The following is a 19,129-nucleotide window of genomic DNA, read 5'->3' as shown; positions in this document are numbered from 1 at the left end:
CCAATCATATATTTTTGAATAGATTGTGTCAAGTAAACTCACCCCGTTGAATCCCCTGAAGTGGTTGCAGCTGTAGTCTGGGAAGCAAAACCTTGGCCAAAATTGCTCATGCGCTGGTAGCGAGCAGCGGGGGACCTTGGATAAAAAGGCTCAGGGTCCTTAACCACTTGGGGATGAGGTTCGGGATCCTTGACCACCTGGGGACGAGGCTCAGGGTTCAAGTCAGGATACCGGGGCTCATAATAAGGCTCCCTCGAGTGGAGCTCAGGAAGAGGCTCGCGGTCCCAGAAAGTCACCTGGAGATGAGGCTCGGAGTCCTTGACCACCTGGGGATGAAGCTCCGTCTCCTTGACCACCTGGGGAGCAGGCCCGGTCTCCTTGACCACCTGGGGAAGAGGTTCAGAGTCCTTATCCACATCCGGATGAGGCTCGGGATCCTTCAACACCTGGGGATGAGGCTCTGGCTCATAGAGGGGAACGTGGGGCTGAGGCTCAGGGTCCGTCACTGGAAACGAGGGCTTGGAATCCCAGACAGGAAACTGGAGATGAGGCTCTTGGTCCTTGACCACTTGGGGATGAGGTTCGGGATCCTTGACCACTTGGGGACGAGGCTCAGGGTTCAAGTCAGGATACCGGGGCTCATAATAAGGCTCCCTCGAGTGGAGCTCAGGAAGAGGCTCCTGATCCCAGAAAGTCACCTGGAGATGAGGCTCGGAGTCCTTGACCTCCTGGGGATGAGGCTCCGTCTCCTTGACCACCTGGGGAGCAGGCCCGGTCTCCTTGACCACCTGGGGAGCAGGCCCGGTCTCCTTGACCACCTGGGGAGCAGGCCCGGTCTCCTTGACCACCTGGGGATGAGGCTCGGGATCCTCCAACACCTGGGGATGAGGCTCTGGCTCATAGAGGGGAATGTGGGGCTGAGGCTCAGGGTCCGTCACTGGAAACGAGGGCTTGGAATCCCAGACAGGGAACTGGAGATGAGGCTCTTGGTCCTTGGCCACCTGGGGATGAGGCTCAGGGTCAAAGAGGGGAAACCGGGAAAACACAAGGGGCTCCACGGGCACAGGGGAATCGTCGGACACAGGGGAATCGTCGGACACAGGGGAATCGTCGGACACAGGGGAATCGTCGGACACAGCGGGCTCCACGGGCACAGGGGAATCGTCGGACACAGCGGGCTTATGCACAGAGTCCTTGACGGGCACCTGTTGATGAGACTCTGTGCCCCAGAGGGGAATCTGAGAATATGGTTTATGCTCCAAGAGGGGATAAGGGAGTGGCTTCTGGACGGGATACTGCGGATAAGGCACAGGGCGCTGGACGGGCACATGGAGATCAGGTAAAGGCTCCTGGAAGGAATACTGGGGATGAAGTACAGGGTGCTCGACAGGCACCTGGGGATGAGGTACAGGGTGCTGGACGGGATACTGCGGATAAGGCACAGGGTGCTGGACGGGCACATGGAGATCAGGTAAAGGCTCCTGGAAGGAATACTGGGGATGAAGTACAGGGTGCTTAACAGGCACCTGGGGATGAGGCACCGGCTTCTGGACGGGATACTGCGGATAAGGCACAGGGTGCTGGACGGGCACATGGAGATCAGGTAAAGGCTCCTGGAAGGAATACTGGGGATGAGGTACAGGGTACTGGATGGGATAATGGAGATAAGGATCAGGATGCTGGATGGGATACTGGACATGAGGGTTGTGGTAAACGTCAGGCTCCCAAACACCAAGTACATATCCAGGATAGGATACGCTATGAGCTGATAAATAAATCAAAATTGTATAGTTAACTTTATTATTTGAAAAACAAAAGATCAAGGACTTAAACATGTTGTAAGCCAACAATTCCTACATTTAGTTACATCAGAATTCAAAAGTTTAGACAAGTAACCAACAGACCTACCTTCAACTGCTACCTGCAGCTCTCCAAGAAGCAGCCATAGCAACACCACGCTAAAACAAACAGAATACCATGTTAAAACAAGAATACAAGAAATGTAGGCATTGTTAATAGGTCAAGTTGAGCCAAGACAGAGCAATTGAAAGTTACCATAGAGCAAGTCTCATGGCTTCAGCCATATATGATCAAAAGCAGACTGCAATGCTGCAGTCAGACTTCAATTGACCAAACAAACCACAACTGTGTCCTCCTTCCACAGTGGTGCAGTGATTGGGAGCTGGCAGTGCAATTATTTAACTTTCAATGACAGCCAATCACAGCTCTCGCTTCCTAATAGGTTGATTGGAAACAGGTGGAAGTTACAGGGCTGGGTTAATCATGAAGGGTATTGCATCAATTACATTTTTTCCCGCGTTCCAATATCCATACTTTCTGCTATTTAGTATGGTATAAAAAAGATTTAGGATGTCCCAATTCTTGTGGTCAGATATAGTATGCTTAAAAAACCCAGATGTCTACTACATCAGGCCGAGAATTTAAATGTTGAAAACAGCATGCTAAAACAGCATACAAACAATCTAGTGCGCACCGGAAGTATCGTCACATCGATGGAGCCTCCGTATTAAAACAACCAGGATGTGATGAATATAAAAGAAAGAGTATGCCATTTTGGAACGCAGGGTGTGTCAGCTTTTATTCTCTGTTCAGCTAAAGTGCAAGACAGCATTAATATTATAGTCATTCTTTTCATTCTAAACAGACAAAGTTGCAATCATTACTGCTATATAAAATGTTATGAAAATGCATGTTCCATTTAGATCTTCAGACTGTTCATTTCAAGTAAGTAGAGAAGTATCATTAATTATACATTTTAAATTTAATCAAATAACTTTGAAAATGGCCTGTCTAACAAGTGAGTCAAAGAAAAATTGCTCAGTCTTGGTACCACCCCCAGTGGCCACCGGAAGGTACTACAATTTTGGTCACTTCCTTATTGGATGCTGGTAAAAATCTGAGGTTTGGGGCTGAGTTTGAGATTACGTAGGGCCCAGAGGTTCAATTCAAAGCATGTTCCATATTGTATTAGCTGAAAGGAGGTCTTGACCATTGACCACCGCAGAAGAAAATACCACCGAAGAAGAACCGTCAAAATGCAAAGTCATTTCCGGTAGGTGCGCGACGGCAGTTTGGACAGTGCACTGTAGAAATGAGAGCACTGCGTCTATAAGTAAGTGTACTGTAGGGATAATAAAGTGCACTCAAAGTGCACTTACGTAAGTGCGCGATTTCAGACACAGTCTTCGGGATAGTGACAAATATTGCAGTTCACCGAGTGGCCACTAGGGGCAGGTTTCAAAACCTGTAATTTCTTATCAACTCTCATTTTAAATTGGCCATTTTCACAGCATTATTGAACCCATTTAAGGCCTGGTACAAAAAAAAACATTAGTCTGTATGTTTAAGTCATATCTAAGTTGGTCTTTGAATGCGATTGACCGCATGTTTTCAACCAGACGAGCAGGAGCTGGAGAGTCACGGTGTCCAGATGGCACCTTCCTGGCCGGTTACGTACAAGACAGCTGGAATGAGTGGAAAGTGGTTTGCCTGGCTGCATTGGACATTGAGGATGTCGAAGATGTATACATCTTCGCTGTCATGACGGTGGGGATACTTGCTTTGGGATTTTGTTTGTATGTTCTGAATCGCAAACTGAAGAAAATCACTGATGCACAAGCTGAATGGAGAGATGGCAGACATACAGCGTCGAAAGTTATGGATGGAACACAAGCGGCTATTACCGCTGTTCGGGAGGAGATAGCAAAAATGGGATCCGATATAGCAGCTATTAAAGGTGACATCACAAAGAAGGCTTCAGAGGAAAGAGAGGTTAACGATGAGTAATCAAAATTCATTGGGAAAATTGAAAGCAGGTCTGTTGTACACTGTCAGTGAATAAGGAGACCTAAAATTGTCTGTGTATTGGACTGCAGCTTCTTAAAAAAACAAAATTGTGTTTTATCTGTATCAGTAGCTGTGTACCTGTGCATCTGTATCTGATGACAATGGGGGCGGGACCTGATAAGCCTTTGGCTTCTCCTGCTACCCTTCGGACCATAACAAAGAAATATGTATGAATATGTCAAAGAGAAAATTGTGTATTGTGTGTCCGAAAGAATAATAAATAAATATCTCCAAATCTGACAAGATGGTGACACGCATAGGCCAGAACGATTGGATGCAGTTGGGATAACTTATCAGCCCGGATGCTACATCCATTTTGTATACCATCTGACCAACAGCAAATTGGTAGGATGGCCTTGAGGGAAAAGGAGCCGACGTAAGCAGAAGGTTGCTGGTTCGAGTACCGGCAGGAGGGTACTACTACTCTCCCATTCTGTCCTTGAGTTAGGACCCCCCTCTGGTGTGAGAGGGGATATCCGATAAGATCAATTTCAAGGCAGCTTTGTGTGAAGAGAAATAAAGCGACGTAACTTAACAAACATGGTACCCAAACTCATCATTGATCTAAATTGCATTTCATTTGAAAATTAAGGACCCAGAGTCTGAAGGAAGAGTGGAGACGCACACAATCCAAGTTGCGTGAAATCAAGTTTCCTGGCCTTTCCAAAATGGAGTACAGAGAACCCCTTTCAACTCAGCAGTAAATACATTTCCAGACCAGTGTGATATAAAATGCATTTTATTTCTCTACAGGCTGTCATGGTAGGCTGGTCAACGAGGCCCATTAGTGGAGACACCGGAGATATCTGAAATGAGATTATACATTTGAAATAAGTGAGTTTAACCACAAGTGCAATTTATCAGAAGTGAACTCAGAACATTTAGGCCTTAATCACTTATATGCAGAACTATCCCTTACCAGTTCAATCCAGGCTGTATGCTCTAGTTGAGTTTGTGGCCAAATATTCCTCTGCTTCTATAGTTGAGATGGGTCCTAATCACTCTAAAAAGACAAACACCATGAGAACCAATCATATATTTTTGAATAGATTGTGTCAAGTAAACTCACCCCGTTGAATCCCCTGAAGTGGTTGCAGCTGTAGTCTGGGAAGCAAAACCTTGGCCAAAATTGCTCATGCGCTGGTAGCGAGCAGCGGGGGACCTTGGATAAAAAGGCTCAGGGTCCTTAACCACTTGGGGATGAGGTTCGGGATCCTTGACCACCTGGGGACGAGGCTCAGGGTTCAAGTCAGGATACCGGGGCTCATAATAAGGCTCCCTCGAGTGGAGCTCAGGAAGAGGCTCGCGGTCCCAGAAAGTCACCTGGAGATGAGGCTCGGAGTCCTTGACCACCTGGGGATGAAGCTCCGTCTCCTTGACCACCTGGGGAGCAGGCCCGGTCTCCTTGACCACCTGGGGAAGAGGTTCAGAGTCCTTATCCACATCCGGATGAGGCTCGGGATCCTTCAACACCTGGGGATGAGGCTCTGGCTCATAGAGGGGAACGTGGGGCTGAGGCTCAGGGTCCGTCACTGGAAACGAGGGCTTGGAATCCCAGACAGGAAACTGGAGATGAGGCTCTTGGTCCTTGACCACTTGGGGATGAGGTTCGGGATCCTTGACCACTTGGGGACGAGGCTCAGGGTTCAAGTCAGGATACCGGGGCTCATAATAAGGCTCCCTCGAGTGGAGCTCAGGAAGAGGCTCCTGATCCCAGAAAGTCACCTGGAGATGAGGCTCGGAGTCCTTGACCACCTGGGGATGAGGCTCCGTCTCCTTGACCACCTGGGGAGCAGGCCCGGTCTCCTTGACCACCTGGGGAGCAGGCCCGGTCTCCTTGACCACCTGGGGATGAGGCTCGGGATCCTCCAACACCTGGGGATGAGGCTCTGGCTCATAGAGGGGAATGTGGGGCTGAGGCTCAGGGTCCGTCACTGGAAACGAGGGCTTGGAATCCCAGACAGGGAACTGGAGATGAGGCTCTTGGTCCTTGGCCACCTGGGGATGAGGCTCAGGGTCAAAGAGGGGAAACCGGGAAAACACAAGGGGCTCCACGGGCACAGGGGAATCGTCGGACACAGGGGAATCGTCGGACACAGCGGGCTCCACGGGCACAGGGGAATCGTCGGACACAGCGGGCTTATGCACAGAGTCCTTGACGGGCACCTGTTGATGAGACTCTGTGCCCCAGAAGGGAATCTGAGAATATGGTTTATGCTCCAAGAGGGGATAAGGGAGTGGCTTCTGGACGGGATACTGCGGATAAGGCACAGGGCGCTGGACGGGCACATGGAGATCAGGTAAAGGCTCCTGGAAGGAATACTGGGGATGAAGTACAGGGTGCTCGACAGGCACCTGGGGATGAGGTACAGGGTACTGGACGGGATACTGCGGATAAGGCACAGGGTGCTGGACGGGCACATGGAGATCAGGTAAAGGCTCCTGGAAGGAATACTGGGGATGAAGTACAGGGTGCTTAACAGGCACCTGGGGATGAGGCACCGGCTTCTGGACGGGATACTGCGGATAAGGCACAGGGTGCTGGACGGGCACATGGAGATCAGGTAAAGGCTCCTGGAAGGAATACTGGGGATGAGGTACAGGGTACTGGATGGGATAATGGAGATAAGGATCAGGATGCTGGATGGGATACTGGACATGAGGGTTGTGGTAAACGTCAGGCTCCCAAACACCAAGTACATATCCAGGATAGGATACGCTATGAGCTGATAAATAAATCAAAATTGTATAGTTAACTTTATTATTTGAAAAACAAAAGATCAAGGACTTAAACATGTTGTAAGCCAACAATTCCTACATTTAGTTACATCAGAATTCAAAAGTTTAGACAAGTAACCAACAGACCTACCTTCAACTGCTACCTGCAGCTCTCCAAGAAGCAGCCATAGCAACACCACGCTAAAACAAACAGAATACCATGTTAAAACAAGAATACAAGAAATGTAGGCATTGTTAATAGGTCAAGTTGAGCCAAGACAGAGCAATTGAAAGTTACCATAGAGCAAGTCTCATGGCTTCAGCCATATATGATCAAAAGCAGACTGCAATGCTGCAGTCAGACTTCAATTGACCAAACAAACCACAACTGTGTCCTCCTTCCACAGTGGTGCAGTGATTGGGAGCTGGCAGTGCAATTATTTAACTTTCAATGACAGCCAATCACAGCTCTCGCTTCCTAATAGGTTGATTGGAAACAGGTGGAAGTTACAGGGCTGGGTTAATCATGAAGGGTATTGCATCAATTACATTTTTTCCCGCGTTCCAATATCCATACTTTCTGCTATTTAGTATGGTATAAAAAAGATTTAGGATGTCCCAATTCTTGTGGTCAGATATAGTATGCTTAAAAAACCCAGATGTCTACTACATCAGGCCGAGAATTTAAATGTTGAAAACAGCATGCTAAAACAGCATACAAACAATCTAGTGCGCACCGGAAGTAGAGTCACATCGATGGAGCCTCCGTATTAAAACAACCAGGATGTGATGAATATAAAAGAAAGAGTATGCCATTTTGGAACGCAGGGTGTGTCAGCTTTTATTCTCTGTTCAGCTAAAGTGCAAGACAGCATTAATATTATAGTCATTCTTTTCATTCTAAACAGACAAAGTTGCAATCATTACTGCTATATAAAATGTTATGAAAATGCATGTTCCATTTAGATCTTCAGACTGTTCATTTCAAGTAAGTAGAGAAGTATCATTAATTATACATTTTAAATTTAATCAAATAACTTTGAAAATGGCCTGTCTAACAAGTGAGTCAAAGAAAAATTGCTCAGTCTTGGTACCACCCCCAGTGGCCACCGGAAGGTACTACAATTTTGGTCACTTCCTTATTGGATGCTGGTAAAAATCTGAGGTTTGGGGCTGAGTTTGAGATTACGTAGGGCCCAGAGGTTCAATTCAAAGCATGTTCTATATTGTATTAGCTGAAAGGAGGTCTTGACCATTGACCACCGCACGTCTCGAAACTTACCTCAAACAAGGCAAAGAAATACAGGAAGGATCAATAATGCTGTAGGGCTAAGACCTGCATTGTCTTTATCAGGCTACATTCTTTTGACCAGTGTACTTGATATAACAGTATAAAGGTTTGTTAATCACTGAGGTGAATGTACTTAAGTGTGAGAGTATGTACGCAGTTCTTTTTCAGCTACAAAGAAATCTTTTGACGCCACATGTTATGTACACACAAAGACTACCATGTGCGGTACTACGTACATGCCAAATAACAACATTCTGTTTTGCTCTATTTACTTCAGAAAATAATAACATATGTCATGCCTGACTGAGATGTGTTGCTATGGGCCTAAAATTAAAGGAAAGAAACTCATACACACACACAGGCACACATACACACACACCTACATGCAAACACACACAAACATATAAATAACTTAAACACACACGCACATTATGTCTTGAACATATACTTTTTGTATTAGGCTATATTATTTTAATTACTTTGTTGCATATTAATCTGATTATTACTGTTACTTTAGTTTTGATGTTATTGCATTTGTATGTGATACAGTGGCGTATGATGCTTTTTGACAATATTGTTTCTCTACATTCATGGCAATAAAGCTTATTGAATCGAATTGAAATGTAAAGCTGTAGCAGCATCTGGTTCAAGTGGTTAAGAGGACGTGGGAAGGAATGAGCAGGGGGTGAGGGACTATAGTTACAAAGACAAGAAGGACACAAGCTTACAGTAAAGTGACAAGGTAAAATGGTCCATTCATAACCCATGGACTCAGTTGTCCAAAAACTTATGTATCAGTTTAGATCCATAAATCTCACTGCTCACAACAGCCAGGATTTGAGAAGACATGATGTCTCACTTTGTCATTCTCCCCCTAGCTTATAGTGAGTGAGACAGAGTCCATGCGTGGGCCCAAAGAGCAACCTTCAAGCCCCGACGGACAGACACTGGGTGGAGGTGAAGGAGAGGGGGAAGAGAAGAAGAGAGAGGAGTGTGTGCTATCTGATGAGGACTATGACACTGATTTGGAGCTTGGAGGTAAAGCAAAGTTGATTTTGCACAGGGAGATTATTGGGCGGGAAAGTTATTATATTTTATGAAGAAAGGGTGTGATGTTGCTTCTTGTAAAAATAAATTGCATGGTGATGTAAGTCATATGTTTTTCGATTTCATCATTTCACCCTGTTCTGTCTGAAATGTTATGCTATACCATACAGGCTCAAGCAGGACAAAGGTTTTTTTTTTACAGTGAGCCTTAAAGGTGGAGTCAAGCCATTTTGGAGAGGATTGTTGTTAACCCCTCATGATCCGCTACCTAGAGCATATAGGCTGTGTATTAAAACCATATTCTTTTCAGCACACACACAGTGTATGGGCATAGACGGATTATGAGATAATGGGCCCCTGGGCACAAACTCTTAAAGGGCCCCCCACTCCTCCCTATCCAGTCAGGTACACTGACTTTTCCACACAGATACATACAGTTAATGGCAAAAACATATAAAGGAAGTCAGTGTTTCCCGCAGGGTTTTGGGATACTGTTGGAGGGACCCTGTACCTTGTTGGGGAGTCCGGGGGCATCCCCCCTCGGAAATTTTTTACCTTTGTAAAGTAAAATACATCAATCTGGTGCACTTTGAGAGTACATTTTAGAGGCTATATCAACTCCTGAGATGCAGAAGGAACATTATTTTTCAGATTTTTCTTAAATAGGCAGCACTCTTTGATCTTTGCAACTGTAAAAACAGTACAGTAGATTGGTCTGCAGACCCATGTTCCATGATGGAGGGGCCCATTTCAACAGATAAAGAGTGGATAGCTACTGTTTATGAACAATTTAGAATTCACACATAGCTTATTCCTGTATGTGTGTGGGGGCCCTCAAGGCCCCTCATGGAGCCCCTTAGACAGAGCTACTATGCTGTTGTTTTTAACTTGCTTTTATATATCCCCTACTAGTTGAGGGGCCCATGATGATTTCTATCTTGATACATTTTAATGAATATCCTTATATTTAGGCTATTCCTTTTTGGACGCTGTTATTGACATGAGTGACTGAGCTCTTTGACTATGCGACATGAAACGTTACTATCATTATCTCTGGCTTAGGGCCCCCTGAGCCCTTGGGCCCCTGGGCCTGTGCCCGGTGTGCCCGTGCAGTAATCCACCCCTGTGGATGGGCAGGTGTTAGCGGATCTTGAGGAGATTTTGAATGATTTTGACAACATGCCTTCTCCAGAATCACTGACTCCACCTTTAATTTGAACCCTCCTGTGAAACCCGTCTGCTCATCTTTTCCCATTCTCACTTTCCATCATCTCGATCTCATAATGATTTTGGTAAAACAAAAGAAACGCCTCCACACTCCTGCTCATGCCCACACACACACACACACACACACACACACACACACACACACACACGTGGAGCCATGCTTTGCATCTTAATGATTCCATCTCACTCTTTGTGTCGGGCAGGCCTCCTTTTTTAGCAGAAGTGAAAAACCCATCTGGTATGAATGAGCTCCCCTGATATAGGGCCAAATCACCCATGAGGGACTTTTTCAATATCACACTCAAAAGGTCTTTGTCCGGGGGGACATTACCACATATCTCCCCTTTTTAAACAAGGTATTGATGGGGGAACAATCCAGACAGACAGACAGTGGAGCTATTGTCTTTATTCATGTTGCAGATAAGGAGGAGGCATTCGACCCGACGGGGCAGGCGCGCTATATGGAGGCGTGTGAAACCTTACAGGTGGTACCGGCCTCTTACTACCTACGGCACGCGCTAAACAGTGAGCTGTCCATGATGCATCGCGGTCTGGGCCCTCAGGTACTTCAATCATAAGTTAGGGGGAGAGTTAAGTTATCATTTGGGGGATGGTTACATTTATTTTATTTTTGCCATATGGAAGTAATCTGACAAGGCAAGGCAAAGGAGCGTCTTTTTTTTATATCATCCCAAATTCATATTTCATTATCATTTGTAGTAATACTGAATTCATATTCAATTAGAACAATCCCACTACAGGGGCAATTGGTTATGAGTCTTATAGAACACATGTCACACAAGATATATATCAGTGACATAAACTAAAATATGTGTAATATATTTGTATTTATGGTGTACCAAAACAGACCTAAAAGGAGAGTTAATATTGGACTAACATTAGCCATGTGGCCAGAAGCACAATGTGTGTTCAATCAATACACACACAAATAGTTATCGTTGCATATATATATATATATATATATATATATATATATATATATATATATATATATATATATATATATATATATATATATATATATATATATATATATATATATATATATATATATATATATATATATATATATATATATATATATATATATATGTTTTTTTTAAATACACAAATATACTGTTCCCATTCCTCAGTGCTGCATGGGTAAATAAGCAACAGTTCATCATATTACTAAGGTCACTATGGGTCAATGTTCACAGCTTGTTTCTGCTGCTCCACAGTGGCCAAAACAATCCCATGTTGAAAGTTTAAAGGTGTTACTGGAAAAGTTATTTCTAAGTAAAGTGGCGGGGCCAAAGAAAATATCAATAACAACCAAGAAGGTCCTGCTTTATAGAGCAATGCGTAATGATCCACGTATAGTGAGACCTGCATAAATCCCATAGTTCGGTCTGGCTCAGCTTCACAGCATCATCAGTTTCACCTGGGAAAAGCTACTCCAATTAAAGCGGCCTTCTCTCTCTCTCTTTAAAGACTTTTACAACCTCTACCTCTGTCAGATCAGCCCAGACCTTTGAGCAGAGAATGACTCATTAATTCAAAGTCACATTGCCCCTCCAGGGAGACTGCACCGATCATTACTAAGTCTTGGGAGAACTCTACTTATTCCGACACAGCTGTGCTTCAAAGAGTTTTCAGTCTTTTCCTGGGAAAATAGACCATGCACGTACATAATTAGAAGTACATTTTTACATGTTAAATTCCCATTATGTCAATAAGTCGTGTCCATTACATACAGTAGCTCTTACACGTTTCAAGTGGAGAGAGAGAGAGAGCAGATTTTAGTTTAAATATATCTCTGGGAAAACATTCCTACTTTTGATCCTAACTGTCAGTATCTTTTCACCTGTGGGTTTATCATTTGTTCCAGTTGAGCATTGGACATAATGTCAACATAAACAAAAAGATAGAAGGACATAAAGACATAGTCAAACGATTTTTGCAGGTTTAGACCCAAGCAAGAAAATACTATAGGCCTACTAAATGTTGTATTTAATCAAAGCATCATATTTATTGTCAATATACATGAAATAAAAGTACTGCAAAATGGTTTTATTAAAAATATATCTAAAACTAATTTTAAAGTTGTATATATAGCAATATGTGTACGTTTAAACTCCTTCTTTAGCCTACAGTTTGAAACAATTCAACAATTGATTTCTCTTGAATCAATGTAAAATGTCTCCGAGGTCGCACATCCTCTGCAAATGTGAACATGAATTGCCTTGAGCTTTTAGCAACACAGCTTGACATTTCCACGGGGTTCCATTTGTCAATAACACTGTAAACGAAAGCTGTAAAAGTCAATCCGTTCCTGAACAAGCCATTTCTCCAGTTTCTTGGCTTCAGTTACATCCTTCAGATGGATTAATATTGACTCTAAAATAAGACTTCACCTGTCAATCACTTCCCTGCCAAGTGAAGGAGCTGTACATTCACCTGCCAAAGGTTATTTGTTTGATGTCTTGTGCAGATTGACAGGCTGCTCAAATCATACAGAAAGACAGTCTGCATGCATTTAAAAAGTATCATGTTATTGGCACGCCTGTTTCTGCTCTCCTTTTATTTAAAGATCAAGCTAACGTAACTTTCTCATTAGCCGTGCTAGAAAACTATCATGTTCATGTTCTGCGAGCTTCGTTTCTGACCCACGCCTCCACACAGCTCCCTTCTGCTTCATTTGTCTCACACAGGTTTAATATTCCTTTTTCTCTCTTTCTCTCTCTCTCTCACTCTCTCTCCATCTCTGCCCACCTGCATCAGTACATCTAGTCCTTTTTTAACTGCCATACTGATAAGAAATTGTACTGCAGTGAACAAACAGAAGAATTTCACTCCAAGGTGTGTGTGTGTGTGTGTGTGTGTGTGTGTGTGTGTGTGTGTGTGTGTGTGTGTGTGTGTGTGTGTGTGTTTGCAGGGTACCAAAGCACTGGCGGTTCCCCTGGTAACCAACACTTCAATACTGAGGCTGAACTTGCGAGATAATTGGATGGAAGGAAAGGGCGGAGCTTCTATAGCCGAGATGTTAAAGGAAAATTGTTACATTACAGGTGGTTTCTAGCGGGCCTCTCGAGCACGCACACATTTTCTCTGGCTTTCACCTTGGCCCCCACTCCCACTTACATGCCACTCTCGACACAATTATATGCCACAGCACACGATTGAACATCTGGGGTCCATGTTTAATATTTGTTAAGAGTCAGTCCCGTGTGCAGGTCAAGAACCTATAGGGGGTGGAGGGGGGAGGGTCTATGGGAGAATGGCTCCCGTGAGACACCACTACTGAACGTACAGGTGTAATCCAATTTACACACAGCATAACCTATTAGTTGACAATGGGCTGAGACAAAAATGAGCCTATAGAGTAAGATAATTAAACTAGAAAGGACTAAGAACATGCACACTAGCAGCAGTAGCACGCTTACTTGCTCACAATGGTATTGCTATTGATAAAATATATATCTTGTTCACCATTTTAGCTTCATGTGTGATCATGTTAATATTTCCTGATTAATATTAGACACAAAGTGCAGCAAAATACAACAAATGGTTGACCATCCCAACATTGACGTCCATACAGCCATGCTGGTAGCATAGGCTATCAAATAAAACAGTAAAAAATGGCACATAGCAAACTTTCAACAACTTGATTTAGAGGTCAAACTATGTACTTTTTCTATTCTGAGCCATTTTGTTACTGGAACACTTTTCCTGCAATATTTTGATGTATCTTTTTGGATGGCCTCTTTCCACCATGTTTGACCTTTTTAACATGTTTACTTGTGTGTCAATCCCAGAGGTGGACCTATCCGACAACCGTCTTGGTGATCCTGGGGCCAGAGCCATAGCTGCCATGCTCAAAGAGAACTGCACACTACTGAACCTCAATCTGTCAGGAAACCACTTGACAGACCGTTCTGCTGAACACCTATGTCCAGCACTGATCACCAACTCCAACCTACAACACCTTGACCTCAGCCACAACGCTTTGGGAGAGCTCACAGGTAATACAGACATTAGCTAGTTAGACATAGAAAAGGTCTCATATCTCCTGTCAGGCCTTTCAAAGAATTAAACTGTAATTATCTTCCTCCCCTCTGTTTTTTTTTACTAAGTTGATATTAAAGATTTACATTGGAGATACACATTTTCACATACTTTTACATCTACTGAGGATAGATTTGGTTCATTTGGGCGGCTGTGGCGAAGCGGGTAGGGTGGTCGTCCACTGGGTTGCAGCTCGGTGGTTCGATCCCCCGCCTCCCTGCCACATGTCGAATTGTTCCCGGGCAAGACACTGAACCCTAAATTGCTCCTTATAGTTAGCGTGCACCCTGCATGCGAGCTGCTGCTATCGGTGTGTGAATATGTACAAAACAATGCAAAGCGCTGTGGCTCTGTGAAAGAAAAATGCTATATAAGTGGAGTCCATTTACCATTTCAGAGAACAGAAAAATAGCAAATTTCCAATTATCATCATCCTCACTTTGAACCCATGCATAAACCAACTTATCTTAGTTGTTGAAAACAGCTGTGTAAGCAAATGTGATCTCCTCTTTTCTGCCTTATTGAGTGATAATTGAATAAACAGGAAAATCCCAAGTTAATGTAATATAATGACCATATCCAATAGCTGGTATCTACTTTTATTAGATTTTTTTTTGGAAAACCATTCCTATAAAACCAGCATGAGCCTGCCATTGTGGTGTAGGCTTATCTCTAAGCAGTAACAGGGCAGCAGCCTGTGGCATTCAAAGGTCAGGACCATTTCACATTCATTAAAACCTGTTCCAGTTATGATGTGGACCAGTGTTGTGACAGGCAGCTTGTGGAGGAATGGCAGAGCAGGATGAACTGAGCGTCTTCTGCAAGTAATTGAAAATAAATCTGTATGTCGGAAAGGGGACACCGCCAAGTCTCATTGCTATGCATCTGGATATGATTCTTATATTCTGATTCCTCCATTGCTACAATAGGCTCATTCGTATGGAGTGCACTCTTTCATCCAATAGGTCCCTATTATAAAGTATATCAATAAAACACTCAGAAAATCACGCCTTGGTGTTATTGCTTTTTCAAACCCAGCACAAGAGTAAGAGTGTCTTTTTTTTCTATGATAATGAACCGCAGAGTGCCGTGCACTTTCTAATCCTCCAGATCAAGTGGGTGAGATGATGATAGGTAGCTTTCTCTACATGAGATCATCTCTGCCTCTAACAGCCTTTAGCCAGTAGGGCTTTCAGGTCATACAACACACAATCACTCCATCTCACTGGAATATACTTGAGATCAGATAGGTTGCTACTAGAGAGTGTAGATTTAAATGAGTACTTCTGAGTATGCTTTCTTACCACTGAAATATATATTTGCAAAAAGCTTTTGTCTTTTAGTGTGGCTATCATTTGGGAAGAGAATAATTGTCCAAAATTAAACTTTTCCACAGTGACAAACTCTTACAAACTCACTGATATAAATAGTTTACATTGGTTTTGAACAGGACATTGTAATATACTGAGGCAATTGGAAATGTTCATGGTTTTATATTTAAACATGTGAATGTCTGTTATATTTTATCTTTCGGACACCATGGAAGATTAGCTCTCACTCCAGTGTGTTGCTAATGGAGAAGCTAAGAAATTAAATCAAATCAAATAGTGGAACTTTTTAATGTGTCATTCTTAAGCTGTTTTTCTTCTTTTTTTTTACCTCACCTCAGGCCAAATCCTGCGAGAGTCTCTGTCGGAGAACACAGGGTTGAGATCGCTAAGTCTGGCCTGGAACTGCATTCGAGGGAGAGGAGCTGTGATGCTGGCCAATGGCCTAGGGGTAATACGCCTGTAAATCAATGTTTGAGCACGTTTTTTTGCAATTGTGCCTTACGATCTACAGTATAGATATTACAGAGAATGGTTAGATAATTAGTTTAACCTCATATCATATGAAGCCATCAAATAAATAATAAAAAGACCGTACGAGTCAAATTGATAGCATTTTTTCTGTTAAAGTAAAGTTAATTTTTTTTAAATGGATTTGCCTATTAATCATATATCTGTCATAATAGAACATTACCAAAAGCATGTGGACACCCATCTCATACTAAAACTATATGGGCATTAGAGTGTTGCTACACTAACCTCCCGCCTTTTTGGAAGGCTTTCCACATGCAGGCTTTGGGAGCATTAATAAGCTCCAGCATTGATATAAGGCCTGGTTGTCCAAACAGTGTTCACAACAATAGTACATCTTGAAATTGTCTTCAGAGCTTCAGAACTTCCATGTCTCTTTGGACATGACATTAGCATTGTGCATGAGACCAGTGTGAAAGAGGAAAGGGCCACATACTGTACTATTTCCACAAAGTTGAAAGTGCACCATTGTCTTTCCTTGATTGTAACAAAGGGTCCTAGACCAAAACCTGAAAACTGCTCCAGAATTCATCACACAAAAATAAAAAATTAAATAAGGAGACACTGTTTTGAATTTGCAAACCAAACTTGATTATTAGGTTTAAAAATATGATTCAGTGATACAGGTTGCTAATTGCTCCAAAAGGAAGATACTGTGCATCATAACCTTGGTAACTCACTCATCCTGTTGTGAGAAGAAGCCCCCTGGTCAGGTATTCATTAAGATGTTTTTCTTTCCCTATCTTAATGAACAACATGACCCTGATCAATACACTCCACAGACAGGTTTGATTGAATCAGGTCCTGAGAGGCTTATTATCTCCCTCGCTGCTGCTCTTGCTCACTTTAAGTGAAGGTGATCTTTGGACTCTAGCTATAACCAACTTTTTCTTGTTTTACTTGTTGAATGCAATTGTTAAGTTACTTTACCAAAAAACTTTTTTTTTTCTTTTTTAGGGAAACATTTCCCTCAGGACTGTGGATCTGTCATTTAATGGCTTTGGTAAAGAAGGGGCCGTTGCTTTAGGACAGGCACTGAAAGAGAATACTGTTTTGGAGACGTTGAATTTGAGGTATGAGGCTTTGTGTTATCTTTGTATCATGCTGATCAAATTATCTACTGTTAATGAGTTAAAATGGCAGAGGTTGCAACTTCAGTTTCTCCAATTATCTAAGAAAAATATCCTTTACAGGACTCTTGGTGAGGCCTTATTGTCCTGCCAGATTGTAATTCTACATCTTTAATACCTTTCTTTCAACCTGTTTTCTTTCATTGAGACTGCTACAATGATCACTCTAGGTCATTTTGTTTCTACTGTTTATCTTCTCAGGCAAAACAAAAGGCTTGCCACGCAATTTATTCCTTTTAAAATAACACATGATGATTGTTTCCCTCACCCTCCAAACACACGTTTTTTTTTTTTTGCCGCAGTAACAACCGAATACCCCCTGAAGGAGCTATCCGCCTGGCGATGGGCCTCAAAGTAAACAAGACAATCAAGTCCCTGAATGTAAGCTGTGGAAAAGAGATTGGTTCTTCTAGCGTCAAAAGCAACGGGTGTGCGTGTCATCAAGTGAATAAAAAGGGATAAATAAATGGATCATTGGACATTGTTTGAATGTGGACAAGCAGAGGTCTTAGGAATCACCTTAACTGAAAGAAACAAGTTAAAGGGATACTTCACCCATACGGAACAAGCGTTCTATCATTATAAAATCGCTATTATAATATAATGAATTAGGTTTTTCTTCCCTCAGTCTTCCCTCAGTCTTCCCTTGGCCCAGCTGTCTTGTTAATCCTAACCCTACAAATTCCCATTTGTGTTATCACACATGGTAAAATGTAGGGTGAGACAGTGAGACCATAAAACACTCTTTCTGCCTTTTCTCAGGCTAGGATGAACCAATTTCTTAAATCTTTGCACATTTATATACGTAAGAGAGAAACCTTTGGGGTAGATAATAGTTTGCTTAGCTCAGCATAAAGACGGCAAACAATGGGGGAACATAGCTATCCTGATTATGTTCAAAAGTTACAAAAATCCATTTTACCAACCAGCACCTCTAAAGCTCACTGATGAACTATTTCCTGGCTCTGACCAGTTGCCAGGCAACGACCAAACGACTCCAGGAAATAACAGTTCAAACAGCCAAGTCATAGTCTGCCCCACATGATCCCCCTGAAACAACCACTGAAACAAACTGTCATTTTATGATACAATGTGAGCTGGAGAGGTGTTGTGACAGAAGTGAGTTTCCTACATACAGCCAATGGTTGCATTACTGACATATTATTGTCTTGTCTTTGGCCAGATGAGTAGGAACCCCATCCTGAATGCTGGATGTTATGGGATCCTCAAGTCTGTACAGGAAAACCCAGATTCAGCCATGGAGGAACTAGACTTTTTGGTAACTCACTCATATTCCACACTCTATGAGACTTTCTGCAGAATCTTCTAAGTTGTATAATGTATTCCCTCTCTTCTCTGTATCTCTCTCTCTCTCTCTCTCTCTCTCTCTCTCTAGGACATTGCAGTGAACCAGGACTTTGTAGACTTGTACTCGGCGGTCAAAGAAATATTCCCTTCACTTACAGTAAATCATGGGGTCAGAATGGGGCTCATTCAGAAAAGCAAAAGCTTAAAATGAGTTTTTGCGTACATTGTGTGAAAAAAACAAGTGTAATTGCTGTACTTGTATGCAAGGGAAGGATGGAAGGAGTCTTTTCAAGGCCCTGTGGACGTTTGCATACAGGGAAAGAATGAATACCTGCAAGGCTATCAATCTAAAATAGGCCTATGTCTAAAAAAAATACCCATTAGTAATTGTATTGTTCAATAAAAGTAATAATGTGTTAAATACCCGATGATTCAGAAATATTGTGTTCATTTTCAACAACAACAAAAAAACAGTCCATACACCGCGTGTCTGCCTGCTTGAAACACAGTTGTTTGGAGTCATTGCAATACAGGTATCCAATGTGATTCTTTTTAGGAATGATCTGATTTGATGTTATATAATGTCAGTGGGTAGAATGATGGAGCGGATCAGA

At 42.8% G+C, this 19,129-nt stretch overlaps 1 protein-coding gene across 1 annotated transcript; it reads left to right on the top strand.

The window, feature by feature from the left end:
• Positions 1–8,778: 8,778 nt before the first annotated feature.
• lrrc74b (leucine rich repeat containing 74B) lies at positions 8,779–18,726 on the top strand (the record flags this gene model as incomplete). Its single annotated transcript, XM_080035726.1, has 9 exons — positions 8,779–8,914; positions 10,571–10,713; positions 13,089–13,221; positions 13,969–14,175; positions 15,888–15,997; positions 17,035–17,150; positions 17,510–17,588; positions 18,391–18,486; positions 18,604–18,726. 9 exons carry the CDS (start codon positions 8,779–8,781, stop codon positions 18,724–18,726), a joined length of 1,143 nt encoding a protein of 380 aa, XP_079891852.1.
• Positions 18,727–19,129: the final 403 nt, after the last annotated feature.

The sequence above is a fragment of the Ammodytes marinus genome (genome assembly GCF_949987685.1).
Source record: "Ammodytes marinus genome assembly, chromosome: 2".
Classification (NCBI taxonomy): Eukaryota; Metazoa; Chordata; class Actinopteri; order Uranoscopiformes; family Ammodytidae; genus Ammodytes; species Ammodytes marinus.
This window is presented reverse-complemented; position numbering and strand designations above follow the sequence as displayed.